A 25,816-nucleotide genomic window follows, 5' to 3' on the forward strand; every position below is an offset into this window, starting at 1 on the left:
GATGCCCTCCTTACTGTAAACAATTTCTGACATCTGATGCCAGCCTCACTGCTCTCCAGTTGCCACTGCATGGATGCCCTCCTCATACCGCTTAGGCTTTGACACTTCACATTGGGCCACTGTCCTGCATATATATCCTGGGTTCCTACCCCTAGTCCTGGGCTTTCTCCCCTATAGGATGCCCTCCTCACCCTGCTCAGGCTCTGACATCGCATGTTTGGCAACCATGATTACTCACTGCCACATAGATTCCTTACTCATACATTATCAATATCATATAGTTTTGTTTGGTAAATATAAATTGGTATATTCTTTCAGGAGTTAGCAATATTGTCAGAATATAAGATATACATGCTTACTTTGACCAGGAATTTATCCTGAGAAAATAGGTGTACAAGGATGTCTGTACAAGGATGCTTATCATAATATTGTTCATAATTTTTTAAAACAACAACAGTGTCATCAATAGGGAATTTTTTTCAAATAAATTATAAGTTTTAAGTAAACTGAAAGAGTGGACTATTATTAAAATTGACTTTTGTTATGTTTAACAGATATGGAAAGATATTTACAGATTATTATTTTTTTTGGCCACGCTACGCAGCTTGCGGGATCTCTGTTCCCTGACCAGGGATTGAACCTGGGCCGTGGCAGTGAAAGCGCCTAGTCCTAACCACTGGACTGCTAGGGAACGCCCCAATTTTTTTCTGTCTTTTTTTTTTCTTGGTGGCGGGAGTTGGTTACAAAACAATGTAAAGTATAATCCCTTGGGAAACATATAGAGATGAAAAGAGTTTGGGCTTTGCAGCCTGCATTCTAGTCTTCGTTCTGCCACTTATCTGTTCCTCCATTTCTTTATCTGTAGCTTGCATTCTAGTCTTGGTTCTGCCACTTATCTGTTCATCCATTTCTTTTATTTTATTTTTGGCTGCGTTGGGTCTTCATTGCTGCGAACAGGTTTTCTTTAGTTGCGTCGAGCGGGGGCTACTCTTCGTTGTGGTGCGTGGGCTTCTCATTGCGGTGGCTTCTCTTGTTGTGGAGCATGGGCTCAGTAGTTATGGCTCGCAGGCTCAGTAGTTGTGGTGCACGGGCTTAGTTGCTCCGTGGCACATGGGATCTTTCCGGACCAGGGCTCGAACCCATGTCCCCTGCACTGGCAGGCAGATTCTTAACCACTGTGCCACCAGGGAAGCCCCTGTTCCTCCATTTCTTTATCTGTAGCTTGCATTCTAGTCTTGGTTCTGCCACTTATCTGTTCCTCCATTTCTTTATCTGTAAAATGGGGATAACAGTAGTGCCCACTTGAGAAGACTTAAGAATTAAATGATTTAATAGATATAAAGTGCTCAGAACTATAAATGACTAATAATAAGTGTTCAACATTAGCTTTAAACAGTCACGGGGAAAATAGCAATAATAATAATAATAATACCTGGTTTAAGTACTTATCTTAGGGTATGTCAGGCACTGGCCTCAGTACATTGCACTTACAATGTACCTCATTGGTCTTCCCAGTAATCTCATGAGGTAGGATTGTAGTTATTCTGTAAATGAAAACACCTTAGTCTTAGAGAGCTCAAGGCACTTGTCCCTAAGCTCTTAACATCTTAAGGCACTTAAGATGGTAGAGCTTTGGGGGACTTCCCTGATGGTCCAGTGGTTAAGAATCTGCCTTCAAGTGCAGGGACGTGGGTTTGATCCCTGGTCTGGGAACTAAGATCCCACATGCTGTGGGGCAACTAAGCCCACGCACTGCAGCTACTGAGCCTGCGCACTCTAGAGCCCGCCTGCCGCAACTAGAGAGCCTGTGTGCTGCAACTACTGAGGCTGTGCACCACAATGAAAGATCCCACATGCTGCAACGAAGATCCTGCATATCGCAACTAAGACCCGACGCAGCCAAATAATTAAATAAAATTTTTTAAAAAATGGTAGAGCTTGGTATTTGAACTCAGGTAGCGTGACTCCAGGGCTTGAGCTCCTAACCACTATTACTCTGCTGCCTCCCAGACCAAAATGAAAGTGGTATTACTTGTACTTGAATTGTACAAATACAGGTGACTTATTTTCACTTATTTGTTGTGTTTTATCTGTTTTACCCTTCTCTATTATCTGACTCTTTTTTAACAAGCATGAATTACTTTAATAACTATATGTAAGTACGAAGCTATTTTAAGGAGAGTCTTAAAGTCTGACTTCTTAGGTTAGACCACATTGATCATCTATGAACTGGCTCCCACTTCTCTCTTCTCTCATATCTCTATCGCTCTGCAACATGCAGTCTTGACTCCAGCCAAACCAAACTAAGTGTTTAGACACAATGTTTCCTCCTACCTGGCTGACTCATTATTTTCAAGGTTCAACTCCATTATTTTCATCTCAGTGATGCTATCTCCAAAACTCTCCAATCCCCAAGGCAGTTAGTTAGCCTGCTTTGCTCCCTTACCTTTATAGTAGCACCCACATTATATTGGAATTACCTGTTTCTGCATTTTTCCCCCTAGTAGAGTGGACTTCTTGAGAGCATGAGTCATGTTTTATTTTATTTTATTTTATTTTTTTTAAGATTTTTAGAAATTTCATGTAATGTCTGAAACATTTATATTAACATATTTCCATACAAATAACCCAATGAAACTTTAGTATTAGTTGTTTTGTTTGTTTGTTTTTTTATACTGCAGGTTCTTATTAGGCATCAATTTTATACACATCAGTGTATACATGTCAATCCCAGTCGCCCAATTCAGCACACCACCATCCCCACCCCACCGCAGTTTTCCCCCCTTGGTGTCCATATGTCCATTCTCTACATCTGTGTCTCAACTTCTGCCCTGCAAACCGGCTCATCTGTACCATTTTTCTAGGTTCCACATACATGCATTAATATACGATATTTGTTTTTCTCTTTCTGACTTACTTCACTCTGTATGACAGTCTCTAGATCCATCCACGTCTCAACAAATGACTCAATTTCGTTCCTTTTTATGGCTGAGTAATATTCCATTGTATATATGTACCACAACTTCTTTATCCATTCGTCTGTTGATGGGCATTTAGGTTGCTTCCATGACCTGGCTATTGTAAATAGTGCTGCAATGAACATTCGGGTGCATGTGTCTTTTTGAATTACGGTTTTCTCTGGGTATATGCCCAGTAGTGGGATTGCTGGGTCATATGGTAATTCTATTTTTAGTTTTTTAAGGAACCTCCATATTGTTCTCCATAGTGGCTGTATCAATTTACATTCCCACCAACAGTGCAAGAGGGTTCCCTTTTCTCCACACCCTCTCCAGCATTTGTTGTTTGTAGATTTTCTGATGATGCCCATTCTAACAGGAGTGAGGTGATACCTCATTGTAGTTTTGATTTGCATTTCTCTAATCATTAGTGATGTTGAGCATCTTTTCATGTGCTTCGTGGCCGTCTGTATGTCTTCTTTGGAGAAATGTCTATTTAGGTCTTCTGCCCATTTTTGGATTGGGGTGTTTGTTTCTTTAATATTGAGCTGAATGAGCTATTTATATATTTTGGAGATTAATCCTTTGTCCGTTGATTCATTTGCAAATATTTTCTCCCATTCTGAGGGTTGTCTTTTCGTCTTGTTTATGGTTTCCTTTGCTGTGCAAAAGCTTTGAAGTTTCCTTAGGTCCCATTTGTTTATTTTTGTTTTTATTTCCATTACTCTAGGACGTGGATCAAAAAAGATCTTGCTGTGATTTATGTCAAAGAGTGTTCTTCCTTTGTTTTCCTGTAAGAGTTTTATAGTGTCCAGTCTTATATTTAGGTCTCTAATCCATTTTGAGTTTATTTTTGTGTATGGTGCTAAGGAGTATTCTAATTTCATTCTTTTACATGTAGCTGTCCAGTTTACCCAGCACCACGTATTGAAGAGACTGTCTTTTCTCCATTGTATATCTTTGCCTGCTTTGTCATAGATTAGTTGACCATAGGTGCGTGGGTTAATCTCTGGGCTTTCTATCTTGTTCCATTGATCTATGTTTCTTTTTTTGTGCCAGTACCATATTGTCTTGATTACTGTAGCTTTGTAGTAGAGTCTGAAGTCAGGGAGTCTGATTCCTCCAGCTCCATTTTTTTCCCTCAAGACTGCTTTGGCTATTCGGGGTCTTTTGTGTCTCCATACAAATTTTAAGATGATTTGTTCTAGCTCCGTAAAAAATGCCATTGGTAATTTGATAGGGATTGCATTGAATCTGTAGATTGCTTTGGGTAGTATACTCATTTTCACAATGTTGATTCTTCCAAGCCAAGAACATGGTATATCTCTCCATCTGTTGGTATCATCTTTAATTTCTTTCATCAGTGTCTTATAGTTTTCTGCATACAGGTCTTTTGTCTCCCTAGGTAGGTTTATTCCTAGGTATTTTATTCTTTTTGTTGCAATGGTAAATGGGAGTGTTTCCATAATTTCTCTTTCAGATTTTTCATCATTAGTGTATAGGAATGCAAGAGATTTCTGTGCATTAATTTTGTATCCTGCAACTTTACCATATTCATTAATTAGCTCTAGCAGTTTTCTGGTGGCAGTTTTAGGATTCTCTATGTATGGTATCATGTCATCCGCAAACAGTGACAGTTTTACTTCTTCTTTTCCAATTTGTATTCCTTTTATTTCTTTTTCTTCTCTGATTGCCGTGGCTAGGACTTCCAGAACTATGTTGAATAATAGTGGTGAGAGTGGACATCCTTGTCTCGTTCCTGATCTTAGAGGAAATGCTTTCAGTTTTTCACCATTGAGAATGATGTTTGCTGTGGGTTTGTCATATATGGCCTTTATTATGTTGAGGTAGGTTCCCTCTATGCCCACTTTCTGGAGAGTTTTTATCAGAAATGGGTGTTGAATTTTGTCAAAAGCTTTTTCTGCATCTATTGAGATGATCATCTGGTTTTTATTCTTCAATTTGTTAATATGGTGTATCACATTGATTGATTTGCGTATATTGAAGAATCCTTGCATCCCTGGGATAAATCCCACTTGATCGTGGTGTATGATCCTTTTAATGTGTTGTTGGATTCTGTTTGCTAGTATTTTGTTGAGGATTTTTGCATCTATATTCATCAGTGATATTGGTCTGTAATTTTCTTTTTTTGTAGTGTCTTTGTCTGGTTTTGGTATCAGGGTGATGGTGGCCTCATAGAATGAGTTTGGGAGTGTTCCTTCCTCTGCAATTTTGTGGAAGAGTTTGAGAAGGATGGGTGTTAGCTCTTCTCTAAATGTTTGATAGAATTCACCTGTGAAGCCATCTGGTCCTGGACTTTTGTTTGTTGGAAGATTTTTAATCACAGTTTCAATTTCATTACTTGTGATTGGTCTGTTCATATTTTCTGTTTCTTCCTGGTTTAGTCTTGGAAGGTTATACCTTTCTAAAAATGTGTCCATTTCTTCCAGGTTGTCCATTTTATTGGCATAAAGTTGCTTGGAGTAGTCTCTTAGGATGCTTTGTATTTCTGCGGTGTCTGTTGTAACTTCTCCTTTTTCATTTCTAATTTTATTGATTTGAGTCCTCTCCCTCTTTTTCTTGATGAGTCTGGCTAATGGCTTATCAATTTTGTTTATCTTCTCAAAGAACCAACTTTTAGTTTTATTGATCTTTGCTATTGTTTTCTTTGTTTCTATTTCATTTATTTCTGCTCTGATCTTTATGATTTCTTTCCTTCTGCTAACTTTGGGTTTTGTTTGTTCTTCTTTCTCTAGTTTCTTTAGGTGTAAGGTTAGATTGTTTACTTGAGATTTTTCTTGTTTCTTGAGGTAGGCTTGTATAGCTATAAGCTTCCCTCTTAGAACCGCTTTTGCTGCATCCCATAGGTTTTGGGTCGTCGTGTTTTCATTGTCATTTGTCTCTAGGTATTTTTTGATTTCCTCTTTGATTTCTTCAGTGATCTCTTGGTTATTTAGTAACGTATTGTTTAGCCTCCATGTGTTTGTCCTTTTTACGTTTTTTTCCCTGTAATTCATTTCTAATCTCATAGCGTTGTGGTCAGAAAAGATGCTTGATATGATTTCAATTTTCTTAAATTTACTGAGGCTTGATTTGTGACCCAAGATGTGATCTATCCTGGAGAATGTTCCGTGCGCACTTGAGAAGAACGTGTAATCTGCTGTTTTTGGATGGAATGTCCTATATATATCAATTAAATCTATCTGGTCTATTGTGTCATTTAAAGCTTGTGTTTCCTTATTTATTTTCAGTTTGGATGATCTGTCCATTGGTGTAAGTGAGGTGTTAAAGTCCCCCACTATGACTGTGTTACTGTCAATTTCCTCTTTTATAGCTGTTAGCAGTTGCCTTATGTATTGAGGTGCTCCTATGTTGGGTGCATATATATTTATAATTGTTATATCTTCTTGGATTGATCCCTTGATCATTATGTAGTGTCCTTCCTTGTCTCTTGTAACATTCTTTATTTTAAAGTCTATTTTATCCGATATGAGTATAGCTACTCCAGCTTTCTTTTGATTTCCATTTGCATGGAATATCTTTTTCCATCCCCTCACTTTCAGTCTGTATGTGTCCCTAGGTCTAAAGTGGGTCTCTTGTAGACAGCATACATATGGGTCTTGTTTTTGTATCCATTCAGCCAGTCTATGTCTTTTGGTTGGGGCATTTAATCCATTCACGTTTAAGGTAATTATCGATATGTATGTTCCTATGACCATTTTCTTAATTGTTTTGGGTTTGTTTTCGTAGGTCCTTTTCTTCTCTTGTGTTTCCCACTTAGAGAAGTTCCTTTAGCATTTGTTGTAGAGCTGGTTTGGTGGTGCTGAATTCTCTTAGCTTTTGCTTGTCTGTAAAGCTTTTGATTTCTCCATCAAATCTAAATGAGATCCTTGCCGGGTAGAGTAATCTTGGTTGTAGGTTCTTCCCTTTCATCACTTTAAGTATATCACGCCACTCCCTTCTGGCTTGCAGAGTTTCTGCTGAGAAATCAGCTGTTAACCTTCTGGGAGTTCCCTTGTATGTTATTTGTCGTTTTTCCCTTGCTGCTTTCAATAATTTTTCTTTGTCTTTAATTTTTGCCACTTTGATTACTATGTGTCTCGGCGTGTTTCTCCTTGGGTATATCCTGTATGGGACTCTCTGCGCTTCCTGGACTTGGGTGGCTATTTCCTTTCCCATGTTAGGGAAGTTTTCGACTATAATCTCTTCAGATATTTTCTCTGGTCCTTTCTCTCTCTCTTCTCCTTCTGGGACCCCTATAATGCGAATGTTGTTGCGTTTAATGTTGTCCCAGAGGTCTCTTAGGCTGTCTTCATTTCTTTTCATTCTTTTTTCTTTAGTCTGTTCTGCAGCAGTGAATTCCACCATTCTGTCTTCCAGGTCACTTATCCGTTCTTCTGCCTCAGTTATTCTGCTATTGATTCCTTCTAGTGTAGTTTTCATTTCAGTTATTGTATTGGTCATCTCTGTTTGTTTGTTCTTTAATTCTTCTAGGTCTTTGTTAATCACTTCTTGCATCTTCTCAACCTTTGCCTCCATTCTTATTCCGAGGTCCTGGATCATCTTCACTATCATTATTCTGAATTCTTTTTCTGGAAGGTTGCCTATCTCCACTTCATTTAGTTGTTTTTCTGGGGTTTTTTCTTGTTCCTTCATCTGGTACATAGCCCTCTGCCTTTTCATCTTGTCTGTCTTTCTGTAACTGTGGTTTTTGGTCCACAGGCTGCAGGATTGTAGTTTTTCTTGCTTCTGCTGTCTGCCCTCTGGTGGTTGAGGCTAAGAGGCTTGATGGGAGGCTCTGGTGGTGGGTAGAGCTGACTGTTGCTGTGGCGGTCAGAGCTCAGTAAAACTTTAATCCAATTCGAGTCATGTTTTATTCATCTTGCTATCCCTAGCACATAACCAAGTGTCTATAATTAAGGTTCTGTATCAGTGTTTATTAAATATCCTATTAATAATGTCATATCACAGTTTGTTTTAGACCTTCATTTCTAATTAGTAAGAACCCTCCTTATGTTTAGAGTATGCGAAAATAATAGAAACTAGAATATTTAAAAATTTGCTGTGTTTTGTTGATGTTCTTTATAATCATAATTTGTTATACTCTGATTTATCTTTGCAGAAATCCCGCTTATCTGCCATTTTATTTGCTGGAAACCGTGAAATAAGTCATGGTCAGCTATGTGAATTGCTGAAGCGTGCAGTTCTGGGCAAATTCAGTGTTCCTAAACCTAGGTATGAGAAGAACGTAAATGGTGGGTATAGACCTGAGGTTTCATATTGGTATCTAGAGGACCATATCTGCCTGACGTTTTTTATTTGCCACACAGAATGTCCTAAATTTTTTCTTTTTACAAAGTTGCCAACAATTTAAATTGGGAATCCCTTTATATCCATATTTTTGACTTCTTCGAAAAACTCTGGCAACTGTCCCTATGGCAACAATTTGTTGAAGCTGAATAGTGGCCTCCTGTTATAGATGTACACTTCAGTGTCCCACCTGGCCTGCTTCCCTTATTTACAGTATCTGTCTGGCTGCTATAGGTATTTTGGTTTATAACCTCCAGTGGAGACCTGATTGAAATAACATGATCATGTATTAAGAATCCCAATCTTTTTTCTTCTTTTACAAATCAAGGGCAAAGAGAATTTTACTATTCTGATATCCTCAATGCCATTATTAAATGTCTAATGAAAATTGCATTTCTGTATGTACCAATACACAGTAGAGAGATTTTCATATGTACACTTCCGTCTGGGGGTGGACTGGCTACGTACCTCAAAAGCCCGCTTCTGCCTTAACAGATACTGTCATTGCTCTGTCACTTTATCTGAACTGGCTTTCTGGAAGCTGGTCATGTTACTGGCTTAGGAAGGACTGTAGAGCAGATTGGGATCTTGAAGATACGCCTTTGTAAACTGAGCTTAATTAGTTCCAATTTAAAACAAATCTAGATAGGATTTTGGATTTGAATGCATTGTGTTTCACTTGGTATTATACTTGATTTGAATGGAATAAATAATTATCTCAAGAGATCTTTATTTGAATTCTGTGCAGTAATAGCTGTTCTCCATTTCCAGGCAGTCAGTGAGTGATGATAAACTCCAATATCTGTTGCTCAGTGCTTTTTTCACACTTCCCTTCTGTATGTCTGTAACTGACTTGACGGTATCAGTCTTAGCTTTGTTGGTTTGATTTTTCAACAGCGGGTGCCAGCTTTTTCACCAAAACCACCTGAACAACGTGGTGGTTTATATACTGCAGGGAATGAGTCAGCTACACTTTTACAGGTTCTATTTGGAGTTTGGGTTTCTCCGAAAGGCATTCAGACACGTAAGTTAAGAAAACTTTGTATTCAGACCTGAGTCAGGTCCTCACACTCAGAGATTAGTGCACATGTCTCAAATTGTGCTCCTTGGCAACCTGATTGAACAAGCAATAGAAGTTGTAGAAAGCTAAAAAGATTACGCTTGATACCTGAGATTAGATTGTTGAAATTAGATTTATCACTGATTTTTTTCTTTGGTAATCTAGGCAAAACCCTTAATCCCAGATTGCAATCTAGTTCCCAGATTGTAGTTGATATTGTCACATTTTATTTGGGCTTTGGCATTTTCAAAAATTGTAAAATTTACATAAAATCTATATTTTTTGGCCTCTCTTGACAACATCACAAGATTAGGTTCCCTTAAAATAGTATCTGGAGCTGAATAGCAGCTGTCTTTAGAAAGGGCATGTGCTCTCCATTTTACCATAGCCTCCTCCATTCTTTATCAGACTGTTTCATCCATTTACCCCTGAGAGCATTTGAATTGGTGAGCCCTAACCTAACCCCCTTGGGTCTCCATTTTCTTTTTTGCTTTCATCTATTGAACACTACCTATGTGCTAGGCCCTGTATTAATCATACTATATGCATCATCTTTAATTCTTGCAATAGTCCTATAAGAGATACTTTTTTATTCCCATTTTATACATAAGGAAACTGAGTAAAGCACCCAAGTTACAGCTAGTAAGTGGAATTTGCAGCTGGAATTGAAGCCCAGGTGAGCCTGAGACTTGAACTCTCAATCTCTTTGCTTTTCTGTGTCATCCACCTGGCATGTTATCCACTAAAGTAATAGATATGAAAGTGCTTTGAAAAATATAAGGAACTTTGCTTTTCTAAGTTATACATTTTTGTAATGTTTGTTTCTTTTGTATAGTGTGTAATTAGAGAAGCAAAGAAAACTTCTGGGGTAGGATAAATGTGGCTTCACTTATTTAGTCACTTTTACAATTTAAGGAAACAGTCCTCATTTTACAATGCAAACAATTAAGGTCCAGATCTTTCATAGCACTGAGCTGACAATAAAAGTCTAGGTCTGAAAGTATTTTAACTGTTTTCAAGCATTTTTGTAAAAACCTATTATGTATCTTCAGAAATTCTGCTTGCCTCCCCCATCATCTGATTTCCTAGCTGATATCATTGGGCTGCAAAAGAAACAAATAATTGGGGATCTGCCTAAAGAAATGGAAGGTATGACTATAAGTAACTTAAGCAGAAAAGCAATTTTGTGTGTGTGTGTGTGTGTGTGTGTGTGTGTGTGTGTGTGTTTTAAGGAAAAAATGGGTAAGTACCAAGGGGGATTAGATAGCAGGAAACATAACCAGGGTTCACGCCTCAGAAATCATTTGGTTAGGTTAGATAGCTAAGTCTGCTCCCTGGATATCACTGACACTGGACTCAAACTGTCACTGGGTCTTTGTACCCACAAGTGTACACATGGGAAGGAAGATCTTGCCTTTGACTAATGTAGGGGATGCTCACTAATACTACTCACAGTGGGGAATAGGCAGATTTGGATGCTGGCCAGCTAAACTATAAATATCCATGATAGCAGTGTTTTTCAAACTGGGTTGTGTCCTGTTAGCAAGTTATAGCTGACCTTCTCTTTTGGGGGAGAGGAGGTGAGTGATGGAATAGACCTTAACAGTTCATTGCACATAGTAAGGTAAGTATTGTTCAATAATGCTTTTTGTATGTTTGTTCAGAAATAATTAAATTATTGAATAGTTGCACTGAGGGGACATGAAAAAGTGGTGAGGAATAACTAGTGATTCCTTTCCATATCCTCCATGACTGTGTTTCCTGTTATCTTCTGTCTCAAAAGCACCTAACTTCCTACCTTTCCATTGTTCCCCTTTCCTTCTAATAGATGTCCATATCGGACCTGCAGCTTTGTTTAATTTGACCTCCCACTGTATTTTACACATCTTTGAGTGAATCACAGAGTAGTCATTATGAGATTCAAAACTCAGGTAAAGACATTGAGTTGTAAAAGAAAAGGGTGTAATCAGAAAAAAGAAATTGATGTGATTGAAGAATATAGGTTGTTGAGGATGATTAGGGGGTGGAGATGGAATAAGAGGGTGGGTAGTGGTGAGAGATGAGGCTTAGAGGTAGGTTAAAGCTTTGTCTTACAGGCTGTAAATGCCATGCTAAGGACTTTGGATTTTATCCTGTAAGCATTGAGGAGCTAGAGGGTTATAGCTACTTCTCTGTCCTCCTAAGGATTTTGCTTCATTTTCCCAACCTAAATAAATATTGAGGTCCCGAAGATATAGTCCATACACTTTAATCTTTCTTCAGTTCTCTTTTGAAATATTCATCTGTTCTTCCCCGGTTTATCCATCACTCTTCTGTGGATAACTCCTCTGTCTTTAGGTTTGATATCCCAAACTCCAGGCCTGCATTTTCAACTGCTACCTGGATACAGGATGCAGTATGGATGGATGTAGGATGTAGGATGTTGCTACCTGGATACTCCACTGTACCCTCAATCATAGCATATATAAAAGCATTTTTCTCATCCCTAAATAACAGACTCCCAACTTCAAATCCCCTTTTCTGTTGGTACTGTTTTTCTCTAAGCCACCAGTATTGAATTTTAGAATTACTTTTCTTTTGGCTCTCCATACCCAATCTTCACGGCTCATTCCCTTTGCTATTAAGAATCTATTCAAATGTTACTTTATCAGAGAGACCTTCCCTGATTATAAAATATATTACATTAACCCTTTTCCTGCCCCAGCACTCCCTTTCCTCCTTTTTCTCCTTTACTTTTCTCCATAGTCCTTATCCTCACCTGCTATATTATGTATTTGTTTGTTTATTGTCCATCTTCCCAAGTAGAATTTAAGTTCACCTAGAATTTAAGAGAATTTTGTTGATTTTGTTCATTGGGGAATCTACTGGCTAGAGCAGTGCCAGGCATATAATAAGTACTCAGTAAATATTTTGTTGACTGAACTGAATTACTCTGTCACTATGCTCTACCAGTTTTTCCTTTTTTAAAAAAATATTTATTTATTTGTTTGCTCCGGGTCTTAGTTGCGGTTTGTGGGCTCCTTAGTTGCGGCAGGCGGGCTCCTTTAGTTGCAGCTTGGGAGCTCCTTAGTTGTGGCATGCGAACTCTTAGTTGAGGCATGCATGTGGGATCTAGTTCCCTGACCAGGGATCGAACCCAGGCCCCCTACATTGGGAGCGCAGTCTTAACCCATGCCCCCTGCATTGGGAGCCAACAGGGAAGTCCCTCTACCAGTTTTTCTTGTGTAATGTTCCTTTCTTATAACCTTTTTCCTCCCTCCACCATCTTAATCCAGACTTTTTTTGTTTTTGCCAGAATTATTGCAAAGTCATTTCTCATTTCTCTCTCTACTTCATTTTCCACATATCTTTGAGGTTGATCTTTGTTAAAGTACTGTTTGGTTATGCCATTTCCCTTCTCAGGAACTTTCTGTTGCTCCACCTTATATATGGAATGATGGACTAAAGTTCAAACTCTTGAGCCTGGCATTCACAGTGGTCTACAATTCACTTTTATCCTCCTCTTTCAACCTTGTTTCTTTCTATTTTTTTAAATATTTATTTATTTTATGGCTGTGTTGGCTCTTCGTTTCTGTGCGAGGGCTTTCTCTAGTTGCGGCAGGTGGGGGCCACTCTTCATCGCGGTGCGCGGGCCTCTCACTATCGTGGCCTCTCTTGTTGCGGAGCACAGGCTCCAGACGCGCAGGCTCAAGTTGTGGCTCACGGGCCTAGTTGTTCCGCGGCATGTGGGATCTTCCCAGACCAGGGCTCAAACCTGTGTCCCCTGCATTAGCAGGCAGATTCTCAACCACTGCACCACCAGGGAAGCCCTCAACCTTATTTCTTATACTGCTCTTCTACAAAGACCTTTTTTTCTCCCCGACTGGTCTAGTCACTACCATACCAAGTTTGCTTTGTACATTGCTATCTTACCTGGGATGCCCTCTTTCCTTACTTCTGATTCTTTGGCTCTTTTGGTTGCAAGGACCAGACACTCATTGAGGCCACCTTAAGTGAGAGAGTATTATTTGAAGGATGCATGTGGACTAGAAAGTCATCAGGAATCTAAGTGCCTCTGGTGAAGAGCTGTTCTCCATCCCTTTCATGGCATCTTAGCTTCTTTGTTTTCTGTTCTAACTGGTGTGTTCTCTTTATTTCCTAGTTCAGTTCTGGAAGCAAGCAATCTGATCAGCTTAGCTAATTACCCTTGTCCCTTTTGAGCATGTCTTGACAAGGAATATCAAGTCACTGGTCAGTTTATAGATGGCTCCCTCTTTAGCCAAGTCCCCACTCTTAATCCAATCAGTAACCAGCCCTGCCTAAAGAACCAGCACCCCTGCTGGTGCTTGAGCAAGTGGTTAGGGGTGCAGTAGATTTAGCTAGAATGGGCTATTAGGAGTGGCAGACACTGTAACGGACTGGTCTAATACACCAAATATCTGAATTCTGCCTTTTCTTTAAGACTCAGCTAATCTTTTCTTCTCTTGAACCATCTCTAACCATCTCAGCCAGTATATTCTCCCTTTCCCTTTTATAGCTTTTATTATTATAACCCATTTGAGACTTATTTTCTCTTTGTGTTCTTTATAAGTGTATGAGAGTGCAAGCTCCTTTAAAGTTGGGGCTGGGTCTTAAAAATCTTTTGATCTTCATCATGCTTACCCTATACAACATTAAAAGGACATGTCCTCTGAGGCCTCTTAAACACAGATTCTAACATATGTACGATTGTCCTTGTTTCAGGGTCTTTACCTTCTTCCAGCTCAAAAGTCAGCATCAACCTGCAGAATGACCCCATCGTTCAAAAGTATGGCTCTAAGAAAGTAAGCTTGACCAGATGCCTTCTCACAAAGGAGGAAATGAAAACATATCACTTTCCATTACAAGGTTGGTTTAGATTTAACCTGATGTTGGTAACAGTGGAAGAATATCTATCAGTTTATTTAAAAATACTACTGTTGAAAGTTCATTTTTATGGGCTGCTTTCCAAGTGATTTATTCCATCTTCTACTAAAGAGGAAATACTTTCAGTGCAATGTTTCCTAAAGTGTAGGCTGTGTACCATTATTGATTTTAGGTAGTACGTGAACATGACCTTAAATATTGTGGGAAAATTATTCCTTTTTCATTTTTCTTTCATTCCTTAGTATATTGAAAAGAAGTCAATATGTCTTTAAAACTTTTAACACTTCTCTGGTACTTCTAATCCTCCTCCCAGCCACCCCACCCCCATTTTCTTTAATAAATAGGACAAGTCTAGGCTCAGAGCCTTGGTCCATTATGTAGCAAGAATTTAATAAAAATTCTTTTATTTATTACCTCTTAATCAGAGCAGTCATGTTAAAATTTCTTAAAAAAAACAAAAAAACAAAAGCCCTATTGAGATATGATTAACCTACCATACAGTTCACCCATTTAAAGTATACAATTTCAATAGTTTCTAGTATGTTTAGAGTTTTTCAACCATCACCACAATCAATTTAGAACATGTTCATCACCCCAAAAGAAACCCTGTACTATCATTTCCCCCCAGTGCCCTTTAGCCCTAGGCAACTACTAATTACTTTCTGTTAATAGATTTACCTATTGTGAATATAAATGGAATCATACAATATGTGGTCTTTTGTAACTGGCTTCTTTCACTTAGCATCAAATTTTCAAGGGTCATCCATGTTGTAGCATGTATCATTACTTCATTTATTTTCATTCTAATGATATTCCATGTATGGTTATACATTTTATTTATCCAGTCATCAGTTGATGACATTTGGGTTGTTTCCACTTTGGGGCTGTTATGAATAATGCTACTTTGAATATTCAGATACAAGTTTTTGTGTGGACATATGTTTTCATTGTTCTTGAGTATACACCTAGGAGTAGAACTGCTAGATCCTATGGTAACTCTATGTTTAACCTTTAAGGAACTATCAGACTGTCTTACAAAGCAGCTGCACCATTTTACATTCCCTCCAGCAATGTATAAGGGTTCCAATTTCTGCACATCCTTACCAACACTTGCTATGCTCTGCCTTTTTGATTATACCCATCCTAGTGTGTGTGAAGTAGTATCTCATTGTGGTTTTGGTTTGCATTTCTCTGATGGCTGATGATATTGAGCATCTTTTTATATGCTTATTGGCCATTTGTATATTTTTTCAGATCCTTTGTCCATTTCTTAATTGGGCTGTCTTTGGGGAGTTAATAGTTCATATATCATAGTATTGCCATGAGGATTAATTGAGTTAATGTACAAAACGAGCTTAGCATGGGGTACATAGTGCTTTAAAAAGTTATTCTTTGTTATTATTGGTACTAATAATATAGATAAAGGAGGGCAGCAAGTATAATGTCTCCAGGATTTGGGGGTACTCCTTTCTGGTCTAGACTGTATTTTGATTCTTTTAATTGTAATCAGTTGGAAATTTCAGGGTACTGTGACATAGAAACTGGTCAAAGCTTTTCATACTCCCCTTAGTTTCTTGTCAAATAAGATCTAGGTATTACCTTTACTGTTTCAGCCTCTGTCTGAAGGTAGGAATCTTCAATGATTCAGACACTTTTGGGCCTCTGAGCTGAATGTGCCTGGTTATTGACTTAGGGTACACAATGGAAGGGGTACCCTAAGCCTATATCTGAGCCTCTGTAGGGAATTTTCAGGCTATGATTCCAGAAAATGAGGCACGTTTCTAAAGAGAGATCTTGGAGAAATTTTAAGGGTAGAGTTGAGTACAAGAGCGCATATGGTGAATGTTAAACGTTCTGCCTACCATGAAATCCTTTTATATCTCTGCTATGGTGGAATCTCATTCCTACTTTTTCTTGTTTTATTTAGGAAACAAAGATGCCACATGCAGTCATTTGCATACTTTATTCATCCTTCCTTAGTGCCTACATGGGAAAGGTCCAGTGACTTTGGATTTAGCCACAATTTAATTACAATTTCTAATAAGGAGGAAAAAATTGTTACTTGGTAACTGCAAGGAAGTCCAGGCCCTAGTATCTCCAATAACAGCAGCCTACATTATTCTCCCAAAATGTAAAAATGAGTAGATGGAGAAAAAATTAAGGACAGAAATTGTCTCTTATTTAATTATATATTTCAAGTGTCTAACATAGAGAAGGTGCCCCACAAATGTGGTATCTCAGTTTCCCCTGGATAAATATAGGAGTAATGTTTACCATTTCTAGTTCTAAAGGCAAATATTTTATTCCTTTTCCTCCTAGGTTTTCCTGACTGTGAAAACTTTGTGCCTACAAAATGTTGTGGTTCTATAACCGACAACAGTCCTCTCTTTGGGCTTGACTGTGAAATGGTAAGTACTACTTTTGATTTTTCAACTGGAGTGTTGCAAACTAGGGTCTAGTTTTCTTGAGTGCGTTCAGTTCTAGTATTCAGTTTAAATAACTGAAAGTAGACCCATTTAATCACATTTTAGAAAAACTGGATCTTTGCTCCAGGATGAGAAATAAATATCACGTAAGTTTTCTAACTAGTTGATATATTTAATCTAATTTTTGAATATTACTAGAAGTTGATTGCTTCTGTCTTTTGAACAAGTGTTTTGTTGTTATTGCCTTGAAGACTTTGCCTGAATTACCATTGGTTTGGCTTAGTTTTACACATTTAAGATCAGAAGTAGGATTTTCCTGCTTAAGCTCCTCCCCTTGTGTTTTACTTTGTCTAATTAGTAAGTCTCCTTTCAGAGGCAGTGTATCCCCTCTCACTTAGTACTCAAGTAACAGTTTCTCAACACTGAACAGAGTGGCTAAGAGCTAAGGATTTGGAGTCTGTTGTATCAGGGTGTGTATACTGGCCTTTCCTGTCACCTTGGACAAATTCCCTAATTCTCCCTCTGTGAAGCAGGGATAATAATAGAGGCTACTTCATGGGGTTATTATGAGGTGGTATATAAAATGCTTAGTATTGCATTAGATAATAGATTGTGCTAATAAAAATTATTTTTTGTGGTACTTAGCATAATACTGGGTTGTAGTACACAGTAAATAGTACAATTATAATTGATGTTATTATTTCTGTGCCTCTGGGGCACATCCTTCCCAGAGAAATTGTACTGTGTTGGTTACTTTAAATGTAATGTTCAACAGCCTGCTTAGCTTTAATTTCATTCATATTGGATTCTCTAGTCAGCAAAAGGCTGTGCCATTGTCGCAGAGTAGATTAGAGTAGATGGCAATTGATGTAGTCTTGAATAATGAGAGGAAGCAAGAGCTTCCACAGTTTAGCAGCCTATCTACATCCTGGTCTTTCAGTGCCTGACATCCAAGGGGCGAGAACTAACACGCATCTCATTGGTTGCTGAAGGAGGCTGCTGTGTTATGGATGAACTTGTTAAACCTGACAACAAGATTGTGGACTACCTCACCAGGTATTTTTCACCCTGCCTCCAGCTCTCTATAGCTGTCAGACTAGAGTGGAATGAGACTTAACAGGAATAGCCTGTAGCTTCTGTTTGGTTAGGTATTATCTACTTATTTATTATTAAGTAAAAGGCTGGGGTGCCACAACTAGAAATTTTAATACTGAAATTGCACAATGTCGGTGTATAATGCTCTTACCTTTCTTCCTCTCTAATCTTCCTGTGACCTAAGTCACCAGAATATTATCTTCCTTGTCATAGAATCTGACAGTTGTAATTGTTATCTAGCAACTGCCAAACAGCTTTGCTCTCTGATGAGACCCCATCTGAAAAATCTGCAAATCATCTTCTGGCAGTCAAATGATTTTAGAGCTTAATCTGCCTTGACCCCAGAAACCAAAACAAAACTAAGTGTTTCCACAACAGAAATTTTTTTTTTTTTAATTTTATTTATTTATTTATTTATTTATTTATTTATTTATTTTGGCTGTGTTGGGTCTTCGTTTCTGTGTGAGGGCTCTCTCTAGTTGGGGCAAGCGGGAGCCACTCTTCATCGCGGTGTGCGGGCCTCTCACTGTCACGGCCTCTCTTGTTGCGGAGCACAAGCTCCAGATGCACAGGCTCAGCAGTTGTGGCTCACGGGCCTAGTTGCTCCGCGGCATGTGGGATCTTCCCAGACCAGGGCTCAAACCCGTGTCCCCTGCACTGGCAGGCAGATTCTCAACCACTGCGCCACCAGGGAAGCCCCCACAACAGAAATCTGAAGCTCAAAAATTTTTCTCTCTCTTTCCAAAGATTAGCAAGTAATTTCAGAATGTACACACTACAGTGATTAGGCAAAGAAAAGCCAGTGAAACGTTACCGTTGCTGCCCATTGTAGTTGCACCTATCAATTCATGCTTACTTAGGCACAGAGAGGCCGTGATGGTGATAAAGACTCCGCTGTTGGCAGACATGACAATTAGACAGTATTTTTAGGGAACAATCATATGTGACAAAGATGTATGTATAAGGGTATTTGTCATAGTATTGCAGAAATATGGGAATATGAATGAAAGTAGGGGGTTGGTTAGAATGTTATATTTATCTAATGGAGTACTCTAACCATTTAAAAGGATGTGCTGAAATAGATTTATTGATGTGAAAACTTGTTCATGATATATAGCACATGTTATGATCATATTATAAAGTAGCATAGGCATTATGATTGCTTTTTTTTGGGCCGTACCATGTGACTCGCGGGATCTTAGTTTCCTGACCAGGGATTGAACCCAGGCCCATGGCAGTGAAAGCATGGAGTCCTAACCACTGGACCGCCAGGGAATTCCCATGATTACATTTTTATAAAAATGAAACATATACATGAATATATATGTATCAAAAAATAATGATAGAATATTTACTAAAGTGTAAAAAATGATCTCTGGGTAGTGGGATTATGGGCAGTTTTTAATTTCTTCTTTGTTATTTGATTTTCAACCTTGTTACACTGAGCATTTATTAATTTTTTATTAATTTTTTAAAATATTCTTTTTGAAATGACTTTCCGGGGTGGAAAGCTTATTAATATCATGGTCTGTCCATTTCTCTTTTTTTATTGAAAGTTTCTCAGGAATCACAAAGACGATTCTTAACCCAGTGACAACCACACTCAAAGATGTACAGAGACAGTTAAAAGCACTGCTTCCTCCCGACGCTGTGTTAGTGGGCCACTCCTTAGACTTAGATCTCAGAGCACTGAAAGTGAGTATCTGATTTAGGACTTAGTTTTTCTAGCATATGTCCCTGTTTCATTAATCTCAGATCTAAAGCCTTCTATCCCCCAACCCACCTGTTTTTTCCTTTAGCATAGGATGCTACTCATTGTATTCTCTTTCCTTCTCAGATGATACATCCATATGTTATTGATACATCATTGCTTTATGTCAGAGAGCAGGGCAGAAGATTTAAGCTCAAGTTCTTAGCCAAAGTTATTTTGGGGTAGGTTTGTTTGCATATTATAATATTGTCCTGATAGACTCTACATAAGTTAGCATATTGTATCTTATTTAATGCATATTGCAGTGTTCAGCCTCTCTCCTTTCCCTCTTAGTTTGTAAACATTATTATGAATTCTGAGATCCTAATTTCAGAGAGAAGTATGACTCAGAAATGAAAAAACTGTGGGAATACAAAAAGGAGTTGCATTCATAGCTGAAGGTTGATGGATAGAACTAGACAGAGAGGCAGAAAAGTTACCCAGAATTTCGAAACATAACGTTCCTATATTGAATGTATCCTATTATGTACAAACACATATTGTACAAAGATATTCATTATAGTATGATTTAAAATAGCCCAAAAGAATTCAGATATTCTACAGGACTAGTTAAATAAATTATGGTTATCTGCGTGACTAATACTTTGTTACTGAATATGATAGATCTTTATGTGTTAATAAGGGGACCTCTAAGATGCTACTGAGAATAAAATGGAGATGCAGAACAAGATGCGTAGATACTGAGATATTGATTGATGTAGATTAGATTTAGATATATCTATAGACATAAACATATGTATTTTTTAAGATTTTAAAAAACAAAGGATTTTTAAGTATATAATAGAAAATTTCTGGAAGGTAACTTTAAAACAACAGCTACGTCTAAAAAATGAGACAAGGGGTTGGCTGGGGAGTGGACCAGAGACTTTTTATTGAGTAGCCTTTGATGATATGCTTGCTGTAAACAAAGCCATTCCTGATCATTCTGTACCCTCAATACCTCTCAGGTCCTGGCACTAAGTAATAAAGGAATCTTGATTGTTGTGACTCAAACCTAATTACTAGAATGCTGAAATTCTACATGTAGCCAGAATATTTGGGATGAAAGAATCTATCATTAAAAATGCTCCCAGGTATGTCAATTTTACCTTGACTTTCCAGGAAGGATATACAGTGTCCAGATAGGTTTGGTCATGATGCCACAGAAGATGCTAGAACAGCCCTTGAATTGGCTCAGTATTTCCTCAAATATGGCCCAAAGAAGGTTAGTACCTTTGCTTTCCTTAAAATTATGAGACTAGAACAGAGTCACAGACCACCATATCCTGCTGTTACCTTTCTTTACAAAAATGGCAGTGTAATTCAAGGTGAACATGTATTTGAAATTAAGACCTGTATCACTAGCATCATGTAGTGGTTAAATATGTAGTCTCTGAAGTTGGACTTCCTTGTTTTTAAATAGGTCTGGCTATATGATATCTAGCGCAATTTCTCTGAGCAAATTTAGTTTCTAGATCTGTAAAATGGGAGCACACTTCTCTGGGATATTGGTGAGGGTAAATGAGATATTATATAGTATAAAGCTCTTAGCACAGTGCCATGAATATATTAAGCACCATAATGTGGTGTTAATCATTGTAGCTGAGAGACTTCCCTGGTGGTCCAATGGTGAAGACTCTGCACTTCCACTGCAGGGCGCACGGGTTTGATCCCTGGTTGGGGAACTAAAGATCCCGCATGCCGCTTTTAATTCATTGTAGCTGATGCTAATAATTGTGATAATTATAAAAATCTAGATAGATTTTTGCTCTCTTGGGGTGTGAGTAGCATATCATTGTTTCAAAAGCAGTTCAGTGGGCCTGGATTAGAACAGCACATAAAGGAGGCATTGAAGAGGATGTAGTTTCTGACAGACTGTGTTATAACACATTCTAACCTATTAGATTGTCCCATTGTGTGATATTTTCTAACATGACCCCATTATGAAATAAATGGTAGTCCATATAGAATAATAAAAAGCCAGAATAGTTTTTTGTGTCATGGTGATAGAAAGACATTGTAAAATATCTTATGCGGCATGTGAATAATGGCCAACATTCACTGAGATCTTACGAAGTATACTATTCTAAAATGCTTTATATACATTATCTTATCCTTATAGCAACCCTGTAAGTTAACTATTGATATCATTATATATATGATCGTTCAGAGGTTTTGAAAGGTTAATAACTTATTGAGGGTCCTACAGTTAGAGGCAGAACCAGGATTCAAACCAGGGTCTGTCAGATTCTAAAGCCTGTCTTTGCTCTACATGAGGAATTAGCAAACCTTTTCTGTAAAGGCCAAATAGTAAATATTTTAGGCTCTACAGACCATACTGTCTCTATCACAGCTACTCAACTTGCTGTTGGTAGTGCAAAAGCAGCTATAACAGTATGTCAGTAAAAGGACACAGCTGTGTGCCAGTAAAACTTTATTTACAAAAAACTGACATTAGGCTGGACTTGATCCAATGACTGTAATATGCCAACCCCTGCTCTAAACCACTGCACTGAGGTTCTAAAAACTTGGTCTCAGGACCCATTTATCCTCAAAGAGCTTTTGTTTTTGTGGGTCATATCTATCAACATTTACCATATTAGAAATTACATATGAGAAAAATTATATTTACTAATTTGTTGAAAATATTTTTAAAAATCATTACATGTTAACATAAAAAATGTATTTTTATGGAAAAAAGCATTTTCAAAAAAATTAATGGGAAGACCGTCATTGTTTTACATATTTTGCAAATCTCTTTAATGTCTAGCTATTAAGCTCCTATTAAGGAGACTAGTGACTTTCTCATATCTGCTTTTACGTCTAATCTGTTGTGTTATATAGTTGGAGAAGACAGGACCTTGTAAACTTCCCCCTGACAGGGTCTCTGGAACCCCTAGGAGTTCTCAAGCCACACTTTGAGAACAGTTGCATTCTATTATGCTGCCACTTGATTTCCAGGAAAAATTGCATCTCACTTGAGTAAAATCTCAGGAAATCTGAATTAAGGATGGACTTTAGTTAATAATAAGATACCAGAAAAGAATCTAAAAAAGAGTGGATATATGTATATGTATAACTGATTTGCTTTGCTGTACAGCAGAAACTAACACAACATTGTAAATCAATAATACTCCAATAAAAAATTTTAAAAAGAAAAAAAATAACATATCAATAGTGGTTCATTAATTGTGTCAAATACACCATACTAATCTAAGATAGTAATAATAGTTGAAAATGGCAGTTGGATATATGTGGGAACTCTGTACTGTCTTTGTAGTTTTTCTGCAAATCTAAAATGATTCTAAGTAAAAAAAATATCTGTATCTCTATACATCAGAACTCCCAAGTGGGCTCCCACTTTATGGAAAGAGAATAAACTAGAATACTTTTCATGATTTTGTGTTAATCCAATAAAGTCTTTTTTTCATATTGCCATGAAAGCCATTCTTTTATAATTTCCAAAAGTTGCATGTTTGCAGAGAAGTAAGTTTTAAGTGACTTGGGAATGAATGATGAGCCAAAATTGCCATTGCTTTTCACTTAGCCCTACTTGGCCCTTTCCCATATTCATGTCACAACATCAGCAGCTGGTAACAGATTGCCATTCTTGGCTAAGCAGCCAGAAACCATCTGGTAACTATTGAACCCTGCCTGGGACTGTGGCAACAGCATGGTCACTGTCTACAGAAACAGAGAACACCACTTGAGTGGGTTTTTCTTGGATTTTTGGGGGGTTTGGGTGTTTTTTTGTTTGGTTGGTTTCTTTTTTTTTTTTAGCCTCAAATACTTTGCAAGATATTAAATGATTTTACCACTTTATTTTCCTTCAGATTGCAGAACTAAATCTGGAGGCACTAGCTAGTCACCAAGAACTAGAAGCAGCAGGCCTAGAGCCGAAAAATACAGCAGAAGTAGTTCAGCAGCTAAACACAAGGTAATATTTTTTAGTTCTAAATAGTCGCAAAGACAAATGGAGTATCTGGTTTCTTATTTAACAACAAAACCTGGAATATTTTTTTCCTCTTTTGAGTCTATTGAGAAATGTTTACCAATTATATGAGTAACATTCTTCCATTAGAAAAACCATGGATGGAAAAATACCACCTACTGCCTTAAATAGCATCTGTTTTTCTAATTTTCTGAATCTATTGATTGGTCTTAAAATAACTCACTTTACAAAAAAAGTAAGACATTGAAATACATTGAACTAAGTGGCATTAGGGGAGATGATAGACTAGTGAGTATTTTGATTAGAAGAGTCAGGTATAGCCTTGATGTATTGCCCAGATTGGGAAAAAAACAAACAAAAAACAGACTCAGAAGAGGTTTGTCTTCATACCATAGTAAATGTATCAGATCCTTAGACTCTAGCCTAAATTTTGATAAAGAGTTTTGAGTATATTTTTTGTTTATCCGTCCTCTCCCTAAATGTAGAGCAACAATGTTCAATATGATTTCTGTAATGGTGGAAATGTTCTATATCTGTGCTGTCCAATAAGGTCCATACATGTGGACCTTATAGTACATGTGACTAGTGCAATTAAGGAACTGAATTTTTATTTTATTTAATTTTAATTTAAATAACCACACGTTGCTAATGGCTACCAGGTTAGACAGTGCAAGTATAGAGAAGTAATTCTTGGGTTAGGGAAAACTGTTGTTCCTACCTTGATCTCTTCTCCTTCTTTACAGTGTTTTAGAATGCTTGGACTCAATGGGCCAGAAGCTCCTTTTCTTGACTCGGGAGGCAGATGCTACTGAACTTTCTTCTTCCAAAAACTGTCAAACTATTAAGTGCCTTTCAAATAAAGAGGTGAGTGACCCAGTATCTCTTTGAATGTTGCATTCAGAGTAGAGGGTAATGTAACCCTTTGCAACCCATGCAAGTATCAAGCTTTTTTTCATTAGCAACCTTGGCTACCATTAGCCAGGCTGGCTTCTATCTCAAATTTTGTGTGGAGCACTTTTAGTCTCAATTACCCCATAGGAGCAGAACTGTCAGCTGCCAGTGTCTGTTTCCAGATTCCAGCAGACCTGTGGCTTTGGCCTTGCACACCACTTTGAATTTCTGTTCTTTTTTCTGGTTCATGGAGATGTTTATCTTGGCTCTTAGCCTGACTATATCTTTTTGGTTTTCCTATATATATATATTTTTTTAATATTTTACCTATCATTTTTTTTAATATATTTTACCTATCATTGCTGTATGTGTATAGCAGAAGGGATGCATCAAAGCGTGAACTTATGTCATCTTGTTCAGAGGCTCTGTAATTTTTTTTAAGCATTTTATTTGGAAATAATTTCAAACTTACAGGAAACTTGCATGAATGCTGGAATATCTGTATACCTTCTATCTAGATTCATCTTCTGTTAATACTCTGCCTCATTTGCTTTATTATTTGTGTGTGTGCTGTGTTGCTCCTTCACTTTTTACACTTGCTTGCTCTCTCTTCCTATGTCTATATGACATTTCATTTTTTAGTTTCCTTTAGTCTGGAACCATTCCTCAATCTTTCTTTGTCTCTCATGACATTGGTAATTTCATTTTGGGTTTCCTCATGATTAGATTCAGGTTATGCCACAACAAGAGGCATATGTTGTCCGTCTGTCCCTCTCTTGTGTTTATTTTGATGACCTTAACAAGATGTTGTCTAGTTTCTCTGCTGTAGAGTTACTATTTTTTCCCCTTGCTTTGAATAAATAATATGTGAGGATATACTTTAAGAACAGCAAATATCCTGCTTTTCATCAAAATCCCCACCTCCTCTTATATTTAGCAAAAACTGATGATTCTTAACTGAACCAGTTTTTACTGTGAACTAGTTTTTATTGTACAATGATGGTTTTCCAACTCTATATATTTCCTCCATATTAACTAGTTGTTACTCAGTATTCTATGAGCAAGAGTCCTCCCTTTACCTTATTTGTTCATTCATTCATTCATTCTGTGTGGACTCATGGATTCCTGTTTATTTCAGTGGTTTATAATTTATGATTGTACTAAATTGTTTTGGTTTACACATTTCTCAGATTTAGTAAGCAGTAGCCCCTTCAAGCTGGCCCCTCTGTCCTTGTGACATGCACCCATAATTTTTTTTGAGCATTTTCTTCCTGCTGGCACAATAAGAAAGTCAGGTTCATCTTGGTATTAGAAACCAAGATCTGGGTGCTGGGTGTGCATATTTTTACTGGGATGTCTTTGCTTCTAGACCCTCAAAGCAGACAGAGTTAGGAAATATATGCATGTAGGTAGGATATGCACACACACACACACAAATATGTATGTACAAACAAATACATATTTAAGAAATCAAGTGTCTATACCAGTACC

At 37.6% G+C, this 25,816-nt stretch overlaps 1 protein-coding gene across 1 annotated transcript in view; it reads left to right on the top strand.

Moving 5' to 3' along the window:
* Positions 1-25,816, top strand: part of REXO5 (RNA exonuclease 5) — a 48,077-nt gene that overhangs the window by 2,517 nt on the left and 19,744 nt on the right. The window contains 11 exon segments of the mRNA XM_068524395.1: positions 8,080-8,192; positions 9,165-9,291; positions 10,380-10,476; positions 14,050-14,193; positions 16,531-16,619; positions 17,578-17,693; positions 19,289-19,427; positions 19,570-19,664; positions 20,605-20,707; positions 23,316-23,419; positions 24,178-24,298. Coding sequence (XP_068380496.1) covers positions 8,080-8,192; positions 9,165-9,291; positions 10,380-10,476; positions 14,050-14,193; positions 16,531-16,619; positions 17,578-17,693; positions 19,289-19,427; positions 19,570-19,664; positions 20,605-20,707; positions 23,316-23,419; positions 24,178-24,298 — 1,248 coding nt within the window.

The sequence above is a fragment of the Eschrichtius robustus genome, chromosome 16 (genome assembly GCF_028021215.1).
Source record: "Eschrichtius robustus isolate mEscRob2 chromosome 16, mEscRob2.pri, whole genome shotgun sequence".
Taxonomy (NCBI): Eukaryota; Metazoa; Chordata; class Mammalia; order Artiodactyla; family Eschrichtiidae; genus Eschrichtius; species Eschrichtius robustus.